Consider the following 20256-nt stretch of genomic DNA (forward strand, 5'->3'; position numbering starts at 1 on the left):
ACTCAGAATTTAATTCTCTTACGATCGGTATACTAAAAGATGGGTCTATGACTGTTCCTTCTGGGCTTTAAAAACAAATGCACAAACATATTATACCCTGTACCACAGTAGTGTTGAAGGGTATAAGAAATATAACGGGGTTCTTTGTTGCAATATATATCAGCCACCCTGTACTTTAAAAGTAATAACTTGGGAATAACTATAGATTTTTATGCTGAGAACGATTGCAATATCAGTTTTCCAATCGACTGATAAATCTCTGTTTCTTCGAATAATTTAATCTATCAGCATGCATTTCCATACAAGGACGATGAATAATGGCTTTATTTTTCATTATTCCAACCGTATATGTTACACAAATTACTCATACGCTATTTTGTCGCGGTATGCACATTGATTCACATCAAATTTCGCATAACTAACATTAAACTAACAATGTGTAAAATTTAAATAATTGTCAATTTTGGTCACAGTGATATCCATGCGAAACCAAATTAAGCATAGAACTCACGGACAATGTATAATTGAGATGTATTGCATTAAGTTTATCTTTAGGCGGTAGCATACTAGAGTTTTTTTTTTGTTTGGGGAGCGCAAAACGGTTATGACTATTTCCCCTTTAATTTAATTTTTATATATAAACTGAACAGAAAATTATGGAAATTTTCAATAACTATATATTATTCGGTCTGTTGTTGTAATATTTATAATGCATTTTAATCGAATTTTAAAAGCTAACTAAAACTGGCATTTGTAATTTTGCCACCAGTCAACCCTCAGTTTATTCAATTAATTCACAATATTCTAATCATCTGTGGTAGCTAGTGCGAGGCATTTATTTGAAATCATATTTTAAGGCCCATGGTTAGTTGGTGTGATATTTGAATTGAACTCGAAACTCATGAATATTTTTCTTGCTCACAGAAAATCGAAACCAAATCAGATAAAAGTATTTTTCATTCGCAAAACATATGTTTAGAGTAGTGACTATAATGACCCAGTAGATATTGTAACATCATGTATGTTATTATCTGGTTTATTTGTTATATTTATGGGACATTACATATAAATATAGGACAAGTTTACCACTTGACTAAGGCATAGTTTTTTGTAAGGTCAAACCATGGATTGCATACACAGAAAAAAATTTCACGAAAATTTTTCCAATTAAAATCTTAATTGAGTTTTAAAAAATATTCAATTGAATCAACAAATTTTTTAATTGGAATAAAAATCAATCACACAATTTAATAGTATCAATTAATTTTTTCATTGGATCAATTAATTTTTTAATTGACTGTCAATTAATTTTTTAATTGATACTATAATTGGATCAATTAATTTCGTGATTGATTCAGAAAAAAAATTTTTGTGTGTACAAGGAATTCCCATGAAAATAATTTCGTCAACAAAGGAAATAATAGACCTATGTGTGGAAACCAGAAAATATGTCCTAGAGTTCTACCGCACCGAATCTTACGTACTCTTCATGGTGGAGGGAGTCACCGTGGTGCAATGATTAACATGCCCGCCTGTGCTCGCAAAGAAAAAAAAAAAAAACGTTTGGAAAACGTGTACCGAAAACGTTTTTAGTTTATTAGAGTTTTTTGAATTTCTTTGAAAAATTTAAACTTTTATCATCAAAATAAAATTCGTTTGTTACAAAACTTTTATTTTTTAAATAAAAAAAATATTTTTGAGGGAAAATGCAATTAGCCAGAAAATACTGCTTTTTGAGTTAGTCTTTATGAAATTGTTTTTACATCCTGGAAAAGAATAATCGTTTATCACAAAAAGTATGTACTTTTCTTCCAAATAAACTTCGTTAAAGGAAAAAGCAAATGAGAAACGAAATTTGTTTGTCTAAAATTTCGTTTGGGAGGAAAGAATTATTTTTTGCGTGTGGAACGCCGTTCGGACTCGGCTATAAGAAGTATTGTCATTGAGCTAAACATTGAATCGGGCAGCACTCAGTGATAATAGATAAGTTAAGCTCAATGACAAGGGACCTCCTTTTTATAGCCGAGTCCGAACGAAGCGTTCCACATTGCAGTGAAACCACTTAGAGAAGCTTTGAAACACTCATAAATGTCACCAGCATTACTGAAGTGGGATAATCCACCGCTGAAAAACTTTTTGGTGTTCGGTCGAAGTAGGAATCGAACCCACGACCTTGTGTATGCAAGGCGAGCATGCTAACCATTGCACCACGGTGTACGTGCGTAAGGCAGAAAATTTATTTAAAAATAATATTTTTTTAAATATAAAATAAATTGGAAAATTTTTTCCTGATTAAATGTTCTGTATGATCACTTCCTAGAGCAAATGTTATTATTGGATGTTGAACATGTAACATGTTTGCCACAACCAGGCTATTTTCTCGGAAATTATGTATCTGATTTCGGGAAACATTTTATTTTTGGCGAGAAAACAAAATTTTTGCGGCAAATATGTTCCATATTCCTAAATCTATATTCCAAATCTCTGTATCTAAATTTTTGGATATTATGGTTGGCGTACAAAAACAACAAAGCGTCTAAACACGATTCTTCACTGTGAATGTGTCAACATAACGCAGAACTACAATCGTTGCGCTTCGTCGGCCGTTTGAAAGAAATAATTCGTGCTGAATGTAGACAATTCACACAAATCTAAAACTTACTTTGTTGCATTACCTATCAGCCTACCTGTACTCAAAAAAAGTGAACCCTCTAGGTCACTAAAGCCAACTTAACTCTATTTTGGTTCATGGAATTATAAGGGTTTGAGAAAGTTTGCTTGGATTTAATCATTTAAGTTAGTTATGAAGTAGAAAGATTTACTAAATTCGTATTTCTCACAAAATACTTCAGAGTTTCTTAAAAATTGCAAATTTTACAACAAAGGTACCCACTATGAACTTCCTATGGCGCTAAGGACATTTTTGCAATTTTGAATTTAAGTTTTTTCCTTCAATCTACGAAATTTTTTTAACAAGCTAAACAAATTATTTTGTTCACTAAATTTTCTTGAATTTGTCGAAAAATATTTACTTATTTTCGTGATATCAGCGTTTATAATGCAGTTTAGTTTAAATTTTCTAAAATACATCAACATTTGTCTTTGTGGTTTGTTCACTGTTTTTTTTGGGTGTGTAAAAATGCTTTGGGTAAAAATGCTTTAAAAATTGATCGATATATGCCAATCTCAAATTTAGTTTATAGAAGAATTATTATGTGAACCGATCTTCGGGAGGTAGTATGTTTCAATAAATCTACACGAAATGGCCTCGAGTGGACATTGGTCCTTAAATATCCATAATTTTGTATATCTATAGCAAAAATCGGCATATTAGTTCAAAGATTCATGTACTTCGTTACGAAGAAGTGTTTTCCAGGAAAGTTCTTGTATACAATCCATGGTTGAGATTCGGGCCGACCGAACTTTCAGGTACATATTTATTTCTTGTTGCGGAGAAGAGAAAATATTGATATCAAATATTCAACGATCCAACTTTATGAGGAATGAACACTACATCAACTCAAAAGATCTTTGAGTTATCTCGCTGATATTGTAGGAAATAATATATCAACATAAATCTAATAAAAGCGAACATATTACAGTTTCATAGTATTTCCATTAACACATATGAGCTTTCAAAGAAGGAGTTTTTAAACAAAAATGTTAACGCATGTATTTTTCTCTCTCTTTAATCTCTGTGTCCTTCCAACAATTTTTACAATATAAAAAATTAGTCAAAATTAGAATGACTTTCCCATATACCATTTTCATGCGTCTGCGATTCAATTCCACTTTACTTTGAATATCAATGTGGCATGCCAATTTTCCGCTTCTATAGGTTTGCCAGCAAGAACTGGACACATTTTAGTGGAGGATAATGATAACATGTGTTTGTAATTATAGATTGTAAAATTAATTAAAAATGATGTTAAGAGACAGTTACGGATATTTATGACATGGTTTATATAAATAACTGGTAACTTTAGAAATGGTTACGCTGTTTCCTATTTCCATGCTAATTATTTTTTTATTCGAATTGGAAAACTACGTTATTTTAAAATGTAACTTGGTAAACTATGTAAAATGTATCTATATTCAATCTATATAGCAGTTTGCCGGCGTTTACCTTTGCCGGTATTTGAATTTAAATACTCTTACCAGTACGTAAATAGTCGAGTTTGTCGATGTAACACAAGTGAACAGCAACTACTTAACGAATCTACCATCGAAACAGTTTACTTGTATTGAAAATTTTGACTTTACCTTAAGGATTTTGGTTTTGATTTTGAGGCAAATATGTGGATATATAAAATAAAGATATTTTGAGGAAGTATTTGGACTTAATGTCTAATAGCATACACACTGAAAAAAAAATCCGAAGTTAAACCACCGCTAAATTTAACATTTTTTATTGCAAAAAAAAAAAATATTTGTTTGTACATAAATTTTACTATTTATTCCGAAATTTACCACAACCCAATGAAATTTGCCTTTTGCTAAGTATGTCTCAATCATTTTATGAATTTTATGAACGTGGGTATAAAGTTCAATAACCGTACACAAAAGTTCAATATGTACTAACGCAAAAGAAAATTTTCGTCTGATTCCCAAAAATAGCAGAAACAAGTATATAAGCAGTAATTTTGGCCGGGCCGAATCTTAAATACTCACCACCATGTGAGTCTAAAATACCAGTATATTTACAATTTCAGGCAACTCTGATAAAAACTACGGTTTCTGGGAACCCAAGAAGTTAACTCGGGAGATCAGTCTTATGGGGCCTATACTAAAACATGGACCGATACTCACCGTTTTCGTCACAACTCTTTACGGTCCTAAAATACTTCTAGATTTCAAATTTCAGGCAAATTGGATAAAAAATTTGGTTTCTACAATGTCAAACAATATTCAATTTCAGGTAAATTTGACACCAACTACGGTTTCTACAAGCCCAAAAAGTAAAATCGGGTGATTGGTCTATATGGGGCTATACTAAAACATTGACCAATATTCGCCATTTTCGGCACTCCTCTTTATGGTCCTAAAATACCTCTAGATTTCTTTCAAGCAAATTGGATAAAAACTACGGTTTCTATAAGCCCAAGAAGTAAAATCGGGAGATTGATGTATATGGGGGCTATACCAAAACATGGTCCTGAAATACCTCTAAGTTTCCAATTTCCAACAAAAGACGAGTTTGTGCAAAATTTCAGCATTATTGCTTCATTATTGTAGACTGTAGCGTGATTACAACAGACAGACAGGCGGCCATGGTTATATCGTCTTAAAATTTCTCCAAAAAATCGCTTCTCACATATGTTCCAAACATATTTTGCATGAAGCACATATATTATTGGATACTGCCGAAACATTAATATGTTTGTTTTATGTGAATATATTATATGTTTGGAAGCATTTTGAGCCAAAAAATATTATATGCGTGGAAGAATTTTCCCCAAAGAAGATTGTGTTCTTTCCCTCACATAATTTTCACTTCCACGAAATTTTTTAGTTCTTGGCACCTTCTTCTATAATACAAATAATGTTGAAGAAATTATTCAATTTCATATTTTTTTTAAATTTTACCTTTCGCCTGGACGGAGAATTGAACCGAGGACCATACAGTAGACAATTATCGTTATAAAGGGTGATTCTTTTGAGGTTAGGATTTTCATGCATTAGTATTTGACAGATCACGTGGGATTTCAGACATGGTGTCAAAGAGAAAGATGCTCAGTATGCTTTGACATTTCATCATGAATAGACTTACGATCTGCCACAACGTCGAATTTTCAGTGAATGGGCCCTAGAAAAGTTGGCAGAAAATCCGCTTTTTTATCGACAAATTTTGTTCAGCGATGAGGCTCATTTCTGGTTGAATGGCTACGTAAATAAGCAAAATTGCCGCATTTGGAGTGAAGAGCAACCAGAAGCCGTTCAAGAACTGCCCATGCATCCCGAAAAATGCACTGTTTGGTGTGGTTTGTACGCTGGTGGAATCATTGGACCGTATTTTTTCAAAGATGCTGTTGGACGAAACGTTACGGTGAATGGCGATCGCTATCGTTCGATGCTAACAAACTTTTTGTTGCCAAAAATGGAAGAACTGAACTTGGTTGACATGTGGTTTCAACAAGATGGCGCTACATGCCACACAGCTCGCGATTCTATGGCCATTTTGAGGGAAAACTTCGGAGAACAATTCATCTCAAGAAATGGACCGGTAAGTTGGCCACCAAGATCATGCGATTTGACGCCTTTAGACTATTTTTTGTGGGGCTACGTCAAGTCTAAAGTCTACAGAAATAAGCCAGCAACTATTCCAGCTTTGGAAGACAACATTTCCGAAGAAATTCGGGCTATTCCGGCCGAAATGCTCGAAAAAGTTGCCCAAAATTTGACTTTCCGAATGGACCACCTAAGACGCAGCCGCGGTCAACATTTAAATGAAATTATCTTCAAAAAGTAAATGTCATGGACCAATCTAACGTTTCAAATAAAGAACCGATGAGATTTTGCAAATGTTATGCGTTTTTTTTAAAAAAAATTTATCAAGCTCTTAACAAATCACCCTTTATTTATATAGCATAGTTTGCAGCGCCCACGAGCCCATGCAAACATAACATTATTTAACAAAAACATAAATTTGTTGGCCCACGTGGAGCAGTGGTTAGCGTGTCGGTCTTGTATGCGAAGGGTCGTGGGTTCAATCCCTGCTCCGACCGAACCAATTTTTTTTATTTTGCACATTTATATTTATACTATATTAAATTTGTATAATGAAACTTCGAAATGTGGGTTATTAAAGATTTACAGTCAGAAACAGTTCTTGATATAAACGAAATGGACTGAGCTTTTGGATAAAATATTATTATACACTGCGCCACACTGTGGAACAGGGTATTATAAGTTAGTGCGTATGTTTGTAAAACCCAGAAGGAGACGAGATAGACACATGCTTTGGCAATAATGTTCAGGGTGGGTCCCTGAGTCGATATAACCATGTCCGTCCATCCGTCTGTCTGTCTGTGAACACATTTTTGTGATCAAAGTCTAGGTCGCAAGTTAAGTCCAATCGCCTTCAAATTTGGCACATGTATTAATTTGGGTCAGAATAGAACCCTATTGATTTTGGAAGAAATCGGTTCAGATTTAGATATAGCTCCCATATATATCTTTCGCCCGATATGAACTAATGTGGACCCAGCAGCCAGAGTTTTATACCGATTGGCTTGAAATTTGCAAAACCTGAGTGAAGTCGGTTCAGATTTAGATATAGCTCCCATATATATCTTTCGCCCGATATGGACTTATATGGCCCCAGAAGCCAGATTTTTGGCCGAATTTGGTTGAAATTTTTCACTAGGAGTACAATTAGTAGTATAGCCAAGTGCGCAAAATTTGATTGAAATCGGTTCAGATTTAGATATAGCTCCCATATATATCTTTCGCCCAATATGGCCTAATATGGTCCTGAAAGCCAGATTTTTTGCCCAATTTGGTTGAAATTTTGCACAGGGAGTAGATTTAGCATTGCAGCTATGCGTGCCAAATTTGGTTGAAATCGATTTAGATTTAGATTTAGATATAGCTCCCGTATATATCTTTCGCCCAATATGCACTTATATGGACCCAGAAGCCAGAGTTTTATCCCGATTAGCTTGAAATTTTGCACAAGGAGTACAATTAGTAGTATAGTCATGTGTGCCAAATTTGATTGAAATCGGTTCAGATTTAGATATAGCTTCCATATATATTTTTCGCCCGATATGGACTTATATGGCCCCAGAAGCCAGAGTTTTGGCCCAATTTGGTTGAAATTTTGCACTAGGAGTACAATTAGTAATATAGTCATGTGTGCCAAATTTGATTGAAATCGGTTCAAATTTAGATATACCTCCCATATATATGTTTTTCTGATTTCGACAAAAATGGTCAAAATACCAACATTTTCTTTGTTAAATCTCCACTGCTTAGTCGAAAAGTTGTAAAAATTACTCTTATTTTCCTAAACTTCTAATACATATATATGGAGCGATAAATCATAAATAAACTTTTGCGAAGTTTCCTTAAAATTGCTTCAGATTTAAATGTTTCCCATATTTTTTTTACTAAAACTGTGTTCCACACTAGTGCATTAGCCAACTTAAATTTTGAGTCTATAGATTTTGTAAAAGTCTATCACATTCTGTCCAGATCGAGTGATATTTAAATTTATGTATTTGGGACAAACCTTTATATATAGCACCCAACACATTTGACGGATGTGATATGGTATCAAAAATTTGGAAGGAATTCAATAACTCTAACAAAAGAAGAACGTGGTGTCGAGTATAAACATACATAAATAATTTTATAATATACACATAAATTTATTTTTTACTAGCATTTACACCATTTTAAATGCATTTAAAACTTATCGTGTTTTGTTCTTAATTTTATTTTTACCTTTAGGGCCGGTATTTAGTTGGCATTATCGCTCTAAAATAAAATGTTTTGCCTTTTACTTATCTTTAATAATTCATTTAAAAAAAATAAACTTTTTCAATTGTTTTAGCTGCAGAACTCGAACTTAATGCCCGCTTTTATCCTTGAACTACTTATTAATAAAGAGGAACTAAACTTTGTTTTTATACATTTTACTGTTTAATTTTTCACTATTTCCTCCTTTTTTCATTTTACTGTCCCAACTCTAAAAGGAATATAGTGCCCTTTCGTTATTTTTATAAAGATCCCTTTGTAATTTTTGTTTATTTTCCACCATTTTTTTTTAATTTCCTTTGTCTGAATATTTTGACTTACTCCTCGTACGTTCCGATTTCTTTTAACGAACCAAGAAAAAATTGTGCCCATAATGCCAAAATGATAAACAAAACACATGTCCACACATACATAAAATGCTGCTCTCAAGGCGAAAACACATGCTGTTTTTTTTTCAAATGTCTATTCTCTTGGTTCCGAATGTCTATTCTTTTTACTCCGAATACATTCAAACATAATATATTCTAACATATTAACATATGTGTCCCAAACATTAAGTGTTAGTTTAGGAACATTACATGTTTGCACTTTAATATATTGTGTTTAAAAATTGTGCCCGAAATACATTTTGTTTATATCGGAACATATGAAAAACACATTTTTCTAACAGTGTGGTTAAAATGCCAATGATTTTGTTCTCTACTTTTATTTCATTTTTCTTCTATGAGAGGATGTCATTTCGTGAGTTATAGTTAAAAAGTACACCAGAGCATTAAATATTCCCGGGTTTAACAACGCTTTGTGAAAATCTCAAATTATAATTTAGATACATTTTCGCACGGGGTAGTTCCTTCTTGTTATAATATAGTTTACTTTTTTCTGTGCATGTATTTAATTTTCCATTTTTTTCTTGGGAAATATTAACCGATAAACGTCAGTTTAAACATCCAAATTATAACAGACATTTTTCCGGTTTGAAATAAAATTTAAATTAACAACGTAAAACACCCATAATAAATCTTATTCCAACCTATATTACAAAGTGAAAAACATTGGCCTACTATGAATGATATGAGATAAATTTTAGAATACGCAACTTACACAAGGTTAAGGAATTATTTCTTTAGAATAAAGAAATTTTGATTAATAATTTATGTAATTTTTTTTTAAATTATAATGCAGACGCCGCTTTGGACCTAGGCATGTAGGTGCCAAATATGGTGTGTACAGGTCAATAGCGGACCACTTATAGGTAGCCTCCATATAAACCGATTTGATTTCCATAACCTCTTTGTAGAGCAAATACCGTCCGATTCGGTTGAAATTTTCAAAAAGCTTCGGCTTCGATTAATTGGCCCCATGACGCCGAAGGCCGATTATCGATTTTTGTCCGAATGCCCAAGCCGATGCTTCGGTCGAGCTCTAGCCCCCATATAAACAGATCGCCATATTTGACCTATAGAGCTTCTTGAAGGAGTAAATATCATCCCAATACAGTTTGGTACGAGATGTCAATATACACACCCAGAGAAGGAATATGATCACCTCAAACATGTTTTAAGAGCAAAATGTTATTTTTGGGTGGTGACCATGTAGCATGGTTTTCGCAACCATGTTATTTTCTCGGAAATCATGTATCTGATTTCGGCAAGCAGGTTATATTTGACGAGAAAATAACATTTTAGTGACAAACATGTTACATGGTCACCATACAAAAATAACATTTTGCTCTTGAAACATGTTTGAGGTGATCATATTCCTTCTCTGCGTGCACCTTCTAACAATCGTACAAAATCTGATATATATCGCCCCCACATAAGATTTAACTTCTGAAGCCTCATGGGAGCCACCGTGGTGCAATGGTTAGCATGCCCGCCTTGCATACACAAGGTCGTGGGTTCGATTCCTGCTACGACCGAACACCAACAAGTTTTTCAGCGGTGGATTATCCCACCTCAGTAATGCTGGTGACATTTCTGAGGGTTTCAAAGCTTCTCTAAGTGGTTTCACTGGAATGTGGAACGCCGTTCGGACTCGGCTATAAAAAGGAGGTCCCTTGTCATTGAGCTTAACATGGAATCGGGCAGCACTCAGTGATAAGAGAGAAGTTCACCACTGTGGTATCACAATGGACTGAATAGCCTAAGTGAGCCTGATACATCGGGCTGCCACATAACCTAACCTAACCTCATGGAGAAACAATTGAGATTTGGTCCTTTAACTTCTATGCAAAAAAAGGTTCATCTCGGTTCATAATTGTTTATAGATTTTTTCCATATAAATTGATTAAAAATTAAGGAGGTTATTTAGGTATTTAATCTGCCTTTTAATAACCTTTACCATAGCATGAAGGGTACATTAACTTTGGCTAACCGTTTGTAAAGCATAGAGATATTAGTCACAGACCCATAAAGTATATATTTTATGGGTCGTGGTAAAATTTAGAGTTGATCTAGCGTTCCGAACGAAACTAAAAATCTATCAGCTTGAAACTTAGACACTTAGTAGTTGATATTTATGTAGGTCGGATGGTTGCAATGGGTCATATGGGTCATATCCGGAGCCTCTGAGAAGATCAAATTTTATCCGATCCGGTTGACACTGGGTGCTTGATCTCAGTATATGCCTCTTAATGATCTGTCAAAAATTGGTCGATAACGGTCCATAATTATATATAGCCCCCATATAAACCGATCTCAAGATTTGACATTCAGAGCCTCTTGGATGGTAAAATTTCATTCAATCCAATTGAAATTTTTTTACGTGATGTTAGAATATGCCTTCTAAGAACCGTGCAAAGATTAGTTCATATTGGCACCCATATAAAACGACCCCCTAAGGTTTTACTTCTGAAGCCTCATGAAAATTTGTCCCTCTAAAAACACAATGACCTCACCAGAAAGGAAAAGTTTGGTTTATGTTAGAAAACTTTAACTAAATTGTATTACAAATGCAGATGTCATACCGATTTCACAAAAATAAGTAAATACGTACTGTGAAGGAAAAAATTGGAGATTAAACTTTAAAAAATGTCTTTAGTGCTATACGAAGTTCAGTTAAGAAATTCTGAACTATTTTTTGGGAAACACGAATTGAGTTAATCTTTATGCGTCATTTGTGTATAATTTTTCCCTTTTTTAGTTAACACCAACAGATGTACGCCAAAAGTTATTAAAGCCAAGAAAACTTTCTCAAAACATAATAAATAAATGAACCAAAATAAAGTTAAATTAGCTTTAATGAAATAGAGGGTTCACTTTTTTGAGTGTATCGGTTCATAATTATCTACAGACTCTTTTTTATAAACCTGTCAAGAACTAATGAGCCTTATATTGGTATTTACTGTGTTTTTTTTTATACCCTAAACCACATAGTGGTCAGGGTATAATAAGTTTGATCGGCCAAAAAATGTGCCCACCAGAAATATTGATTTTAGACCCCATAAAATATATACCGATCGACTCAGAATCACCTCCTGAGTCGATCTAGCGCTTGGTGTCCGTCCGTCCGTCTGTCCATGTATTTGTTGTTCACAAATGGGGTCACGTTGCGCGTTTTTTCCAACGTATCGTCACCAAATTTGGCAAAAGGTAATCTTTTCCATCGCCCTTCAAGTCTGCAAAATTTCATCCAAATCGGTTCACATTTAGATATAGCTCTCATATATATGTATCGCCCGATTTTCCCAAATTTGGCCACAAAACCTTTATTTATCAACCGATCTTACTCAAAGTTGGCTAAATATAATATTCTATAGCACTTAGTATATGTGCAAAAAATCATCGAAATCGGTTCAGATTTAGCTATAGCTCCCATATATATGTACCGCCCGATTTGTCTAAATTTGGCCATAAAACCCTTATTTATCAACCGATCTTACCCAAATTTGGCTAAATTTAGTCTTCTTTAGCACTAACTATATGTGCAAAAAATCGGTTCAGATTTAGATATAGCTCCCATATATATGTATAGCCCGATTTTCCAAAATTTGGCCATAGAACCCTTATTTATTAACCGATCTTACTAAAAGTTGGCTAGATCTAGTCCTCTATAGTACTAACTATATGTGCAAAATTTCATCGAAATCGGTGCAAATTTAGATATAGCTCTCATATATGTATCGCCCGATTTTGAAAAATTCGCCCTTATAACCTTATGTTTGACCATACAGGCCTCATTTCGTAACTGATCTTACTCAAATCTTGCACAAGGTAACCTTTTATGGTATTAATCAAACCCGCAAAATATTATGCAAATTGGTTCAGATTTAGATATAGCTTCCATATATATGCATCGCTCGATCTTCCCAAATTTGGCCATAGTACTCTTATTTATTAACCAATGTTACTCAAATTTCAAATTTTGATATACTAGCCGATCGTACTTATACGTACTTGTAGCTCTTACATAAGAATATTGCTCGATTTTTACAAATTTGTATTTATTACCCACACTAATTCTCTTTTTTAATAATGGGCTCAATATTAGTGGCATACTAACTCCGTAGGCGCAATATCAACACAGCCAGTGTTGCTAGAAGTAGGGGAAATTCCCTATATATATGGTTTTTCTAATATTTAGCGTCTTATAGAGACGTAGGGCCACAATGTAGGACATTTTCACTCAACACAATTTGTAATAATTTTTACATTTTGGTGGCTCTAGAGGAGGAAATTAGAAGCCGGCAAGGCTTGATCTTTAACAATGTGTGGTAAACTTTATTCCTGTATTTCTATAGAACATTTTGTCAAAATTGTATTTCTATAGAAATTTTTTTCAAAATATTATTTCTATAAAAATTTTCTCAAAATTTTATTTCTGTGGAATTTTTTTCTCAAAATTTTATTTCTATAGAATTTATTGTCAAAATGTTATTTCTATAGAAAAAAAATTTGTTTATAGAAACTTTTTCCAAAATTTTATTTGTATAGAGATTTAACAAAAAAGATTACTAATTTGGGTAGAATTCTATCAACTGTGGCAACCGTGGTGGTAATACAAATTTATATTCTAAGTTATATACGTTGCATATTCATGTTTTAAGATAATAAAGTACTTAGAACCATTTTTGTTTTGTAAAATTTTTTAAATTTAACGAAAAATATAGAAGGGAAAATTGTTTGGGAATGTATGGGAAGGTAGGGAACTTTTTTTTGTCCTTGTAGGGTAAACCGAACATTTTCCCTGGCAACATTGACTATGAGCTATAGTCAGATTGACACAAAGCACCCATGGATATGTACCCCTTGATTTTCTTAAATATGCAACTGCGGTTTATCTCCCAGACCTATATGTTACCCCACAAATGCTTATGATTACTAATTCTGTAATGGTGGTTTAGGGTATGATATAGTCGGCCCCGCCCGAATTTCTACTTTACTTACTTGTTTTTTATTTATCATAGACTCCATATGGACAAACTTAGAATTGAAAAGATAATTTTAAGAAATTCTAAAATACCTTTCCATCGGATGGCAGCTTTTTGTAGAAATTTCTTCGCAATTCATGTTGGGGGTTTGGTCTGGCCTAACTTTCGGACGTATATATTTGTTTATTCTATAAAATAAAGATCTGTCTATATTTTGAGTCTTCTTGAGAGCACAAAAGACGGAAACATAATCTAAACTAGACATAGAATCCAAATTTTATATTTAACACCTTTAACATAACCATTTCATATAATATTTTATATATTATCATATAACTTTTTATGGCGAGATTTACTCAAAGGGAATGTGAACTATAGTAGTGCAAGCTCAAAAAAAAAAAACAAGTATATACGGCCGTAAGTTCGACCAGGCCGAATCTTATGTACCCTCCACCATGGATTGCGTAGAAACCTCTACGAAAGACTGCCATCCACAATCGAATTACTTGGGTTGTGGTATCTTAAAACTTCTTAACATCGTTTTCTATATTGTGAGTTAGTCCATACGTGGTATATAATAGACAAAAAAGTTATGTATAGGTAAGCCTACAAATAATTACGAATCGACATGGACTTTTGCACGGTACGTAGAGAGCCAGAATTGAAATGTGGGGGTCGCTTATATGAGGGCTATATGGAATTAAGAACTTGATATGGACCAATTTTAGTATGATTGGGGATCGATTTATCTGAGGGTTATATTTAACTATTGACCGATATGGACCTACTTAGCCATGGTTGTTAACGGCCATATACTAGCACAATGTACCAAATTTCAACTGACTCGGATGAAATTTGCTGCTCCAAGAGGCTCCAAACCCAAATCTCGGGATATGGCTGCTATATATGATTATGGACTGATATGGACCACTTTTGGCATGGTTGTTAAATATCATATACTACCACCACGTACCGAATTTCAACCAGATCGGATAAATTTTGCTTCTCCAAAAGGCACTAGAGGTCAAGTCTGGGGATCGGTTTATATGGAGGCTATATATAATTATGGACTGATATGAACCTGCATGGTTGTTGGATACCATATACTAACATCACGTACCAAATTTCAACCGAATCGGATGAATTTTGCTCTTCCAAGGGGCTCCGGAGGTCAAATCTAGGGATCGGTTTATATGGGGCCTATATATAATTATTGACCGATTTCGACCAATTTTTGCATGGATGTTTGAGGCCTTATATTAACACCACGCACCTAATTTAAACTGAATCAGATAAATTTTGGTCTTCCAAGAGGCTCCGGAGGTCAAATCCGGTGATCGGTTTATATGGGGGCTATATATAATTATGGACCGATGTGGGACAATTTTTGCATGGTTATTGGAGTCCATATACTAACACCATGTACCAAATTTCAGCAGGATCGGATGAAATTTGCTTCTCTTAGAGGCTCCGCAAGCCAAATCGGGGGATCGGTTTATATGGGGGCTATATGTAATTATGGACCGATGTAAACCAATTTTTGCATGGTTGGTGGAGACCATATAGTAACACCATGTACTAAATTTCAGCCGGATCGGATGAAATTTGCTTCTCTTAGAGGCTCCGCAGGCCAATTTTTGCATGGTTGTTAGAGACCATATACTAACACCATGTACCAAATTTCAACCGGATCGGATGAAATTTGCTTCTCTTAGAGGCTCCCCAAGGCAAATCGGGGGATCGGTTTATATGGGGGCTATATGTATACTAACACCATGTACCAAATTTCAGCCGGATCGGATGAAATTTGCTTCTCTTAGAGCAAACGCAAGCCAAATTTGGGGGTCCGTTTATATGGGGGCTATACGTAATAGTGGACCGATATGACCCATTTGCAATACCATCCGACCTACATCAATAACAACTACTTGTGCCAAGTTTCAAGTCGATAGCTTCTTTCGTTCGGAAGTTAACGTGATTTCAACAGACGGACGGACGGACGGACATGTTCAGATCGACTCAGAATTTCACCTGACCCAGAATATTTCGATGTGTTAAAAACAGATTGACAAAGTTAATATACCCCCATCCTATGGTGGAGGGTAGAAAAAGTATCTCTCGACTCTGTAACATTTACTCCCAAACGTATTCTGCTTCAATCAGATACATTTTCAAACAAAAAATTGTTTGTAAACCCAGAGTCTTAATATTGGTTTCCTTGCATCAAAGTGCCTTAAATATAATTGTGTTGGAATAAACATAAAAACGTATGTTAATTTTTTTTTTAAATATTACACCCCAAATATTTATTTATGAGTATATACAAAATATGTAAGTCGATAAGCAATCACAGACGTTTACATTTTTATTTTCTGTAATTAAACTTGCAATTTTGCATTTTTATACGTGCCTTTAGTCTTCTTCGGCTGACGTTTCCAATCATATATATGTTTATACGAAATTTCCAAATTAATATATGTTTCCGACTCTTAAAATGTAATAATTAAATTATTGTGTAAAATGAATTTATTCAAACAAGAAAAACATATATGTTTCCATCCAGAGATATTATTTTCAACAAGATGTTATGTCCCAAACATAATAGGTTCTAACATATTAACATATATGTCCCAAACATGTTATACTAGTTTATGAACATTATTTTTGTTTTTTTGCATCAAAAAATAATGTGCTAAAATTTTGTGTTCCAAACATATAATTTTTACACCAAAACATATGGAAAAGAGTCATTTTTGTCCATGAGGGTATTTATGATTCCGCCCGGCCCAAATAATAACCAATAGTTTGCTTTCCCAAAATGTTTGTTATCTCTTTTATAAGGAGAATTCAAAACACTCAGAAATTTGAAAAAATAGGCATTATTAACACAATCAAATCACGATATCCAAGTTCTCGTTTTCTTGACTCTTAAATCACAATTCTTTAGTAAAATGGCATGTTTATATTAGGGAATAATATTACATTTAAAATTGTTATTGCATTCACATTTATGTGTGAAAAATCGAAATTTCTCTTATAGATGTACTGTAATACGATCTTCATAATTTTTGGAATATTTATTTAAGGTATTACAGATATTTTTACTGCACAATATTTATATTCACCCCTAAATTTATTAATAATAATGCTAAATGACGATTTACTTTTTCATTGCAGAAATTCACAACATTCTCAACTGTCACATTAAGTCTTTTTGTGGGACTAGTCATTTTAAGTGAGTATTGAATCTATGAAAACCTTAACACAATGCACCATAAAAAAGAAATCGCAATACAATAAAAAGCTAAGGAATGGAAAATAAAATGTTTACAGCTCACATAGACAAATGAATAAACTATTAAGCGTTTTGGATAAGGGAATGAACAATATTACCCATTTATATTTTATTGTACTATAGTATGATCGTTTTCGAGGTAGTCGTATTTTCAATATAGCTAATCTCAATAAAAATATCGTCTATTGTAACATAAAAGGAGGAAGTTTAAGGTACTAATATAACCCAGCAATCATTTTAGTGCGTTTATACAGAGATCAAATATTACTGAATAACTAAAGAAAAACTAAAGCTTGTGCATTGCCGACTACTTTCAAACAAAGTGAACCCATTATGGAAGAAAAGTTAGGTTTATTATAGGAATTTTAAATAAAAATGTATTAAAAAATGGCCACATGATCAAAATAAGTTAAAAATCCAACAAAACTAGACTAATTATATAGTTATAATTTTTTCGTTTGCTTAACCCATTTCGCTCCGCTATTCGACTTTTCGAATAGATAAAATAATTAAAAAAAAAAAAAACTTTATGCATGAAAATAACAAAATTTGTAACAAATTGTAATATAACATAGGCTGCCGACTACTTTCAAAATATAGGTTTATTATAGAGATTTGAAAATAAAATGTATTACAAATGTTGACATGATAAAAAATAAGCTAATAAATTGTGATTAAGTTAAATTTTTCTACAAATAAATAAATTTTTTGGGCTAAGGTCAACTTGACTTTAATAATTCAGAACAATTCTTTAAATTTAATGAAATTGTCTTTAAATTTGTTGTCTTTTTGCATCTTGACTACAAAGCAAAAAATCGTTCAAATATAGGACATGTTTTTCAAAACTTTATTTTAAAGACGTTTTTTACTTGAAACCTAGCATAATTTCTACTGGAAGTCGAGTCTTAATTTGGAAAATAAAGTTTTCGTTAACTCGTTTTTAAAGGACTTTGATAGCATATGAAGAAAAAAGCTGAAGATGCTTCTTTGGCTCGAAATCAATACCAAAATTTTTAAAGTAAAGACAAAATCTTTGGGACCAAGCAAGCTTTTTTCAGTGTAAATACACAGAGGGGGAATATGATCACCTCCTATATCAAAATGTTATTTTCGATATAATGTCCGAGAGAATAACATGGTTGCGACGAACATGTTTGCCGTAACAAAAAAAAAAGAAACATTTTGCTCTAAGAAATTATCATATTCCTTCTCTGGGTTTATATTTTTTGATACTTTAAATTTAATTTTTAAAAATAATAACAGAAAATAAAACTTATTAAATAATCAAGAGGAATTATTGCCAATATATGTAAAACATATATTGACTTTAAATATCGATGTCCTCATTTCAGAGTACGCTAAGTTGACTTAGCATTTTTTGATGGAGTTCGTTGTTTTTCATTCGGTTTGATGTGAATTGCATTCTGACAAAAGTTCGAATTTATTGGAAACTTCTATCAAAAGTTATGGTTAATATTTTACCTAGACTGTGACTAAAGTTTTAAAAATTTCCAATCCAAAAAGGGCAAACAGCTTTGTTCGGTCTAAAGTGGCCTAAGTCACTTTTAGCCTGTTCTAAAGGGTGATTCTTTTGAGGTTAGAATTTTCATGCATTAGTATTTGACAGATCACGTGGGATTTCAGACATGGTGTCAAAGAGAAAGATGCTCAGTATGCTTTGACATTTCATCATGAATAGACTTACGATCTGCCACAACGTCGAATTTTCAGTAACAAACTTTTTGTTGCCAAAAATGGAAGAACTGAACTTGGTTGACATGTGGTTTCAACAAGATGGCGCTACATGCCACACAGCTCGCGATTCTATGGCCATTTTGAGGGAAAACTTCGGAGAACAATTCATCTCAAGAAATGGACCGGTAAGTTGGCCACCAAGATCATGCGATTTGACGCCTTTAGACTATTTTTTGTGGGGCTACGTCAAGTCTAAAGTCTACAGAAATAAGCCAGCAACTATTCCAGCTTTGGAAGACAACATTTCCGAAGAAATTCGGGCTATTCCGGCCGAAATGCTCGAAAAAGTTGCCCAAAATTGGACTTTCCGAATGGACCACCTAAGACGCAGCCGCGGTCAACATTTAAATGAAATTATCTTCAAAAAGTAAATGTCATGGACCAATCTAACGTTTCAAATAAAGAACCGATGAGATTTTGTAAATTTTATGCGTTTTTTTTAAAAAAAAGTTATCAAGCTCTTAACAAATCACCCTTTATTATCACTATTTTTAATTCGTACATACCAAAAAATATCTACAATAAATATTATTTTAGGACCGAAAAAAGTGAATTTATATTTTATACGGTTTTTGAGAAATTCCAACGAAAAAACTGAACTTGTTTTCTGTAAAATTCACTTTTTAGACTTAGCGTACATTGGAATGGAGACAACGATATGTGCTTGACTGTTCGAAGTTTCGAACAGTCTTTTCAGGAAATTTTTTTGAGTAGATTAGAGTAGATTTTTTATATCAATGTGAAAATGTTCTTTTTGGATCCGGAAGTGGTGCAAAATTGGCTCAGAAGCGATGAATTTAACATGGGATTGTCATAGGATGGATGTCCACCATTTCAACAGCTGTTGCACTGAATTTGCATCACTTCTTAAGGTTTGTTTTGGATATGAATTAAAAAAAATTGTAATATTTTGCTAAATAAATAATTTATTTATTTTTTATGCATTCTAACGCTTGTCTGAAACGTTTGACTTCAAAAATTTACAAAAATTCGTAATTTTCTACAATGGATATTACATTTTTTTCGACAAAATTTTAATTATTTGTACCATTTTATTAATTCTGACTCAGATTTTAACTTATTTGAAACAAAAGAAGTTAAAAATACCCATTAAAAATATGAAAAAGTCGAGTTATAAAAAATTGAATTAAAAGAACTTCCTGTGTAGCTAAAACAAAGAACATCTTCGAGAAAACATTTTTGGAAGTGCTTTCAAAGTTTTTTTTTGCTGGGTTGTTTGAGCTTATGTAGTGGGGGAAAATTTTACTATTTACTATCAACAAATTTTCATGGACTAAATTAATTTTAAATTGGCTAAGGAAATTTTCTTTTATTTTTTGGGGTATATAAAATTGCA

General features: G+C 33.1%; 1 protein-coding gene across 1 annotated transcript in view; it reads left to right on the top strand.

Moving 5' to 3' along the window:
- Window positions 1-20256, top strand: part of mol (dual oxidase maturation factor 1 mol) — a 200822-nt gene that overhangs the window by 93430 nt on the left and 87136 nt on the right. Inside the window, exon 4 of the mRNA XM_075294623.1 lies at window positions 17027-17084. Coding sequence (XP_075150738.1) covers window positions 17027-17084 — 58 coding nt within the window. The remainder of the gene's footprint in view (window positions 1-17026; window positions 17085-20256) is intronic.

The sequence above is a fragment of the Haematobia irritans genome, chromosome 2 (assembly GCF_050003625.1).
Source record: "Haematobia irritans isolate KBUSLIRL chromosome 2, ASM5000362v1, whole genome shotgun sequence".
Lineage (NCBI taxonomy): Eukaryota > Metazoa > Arthropoda > Insecta > Diptera > Muscidae > Haematobia > Haematobia irritans.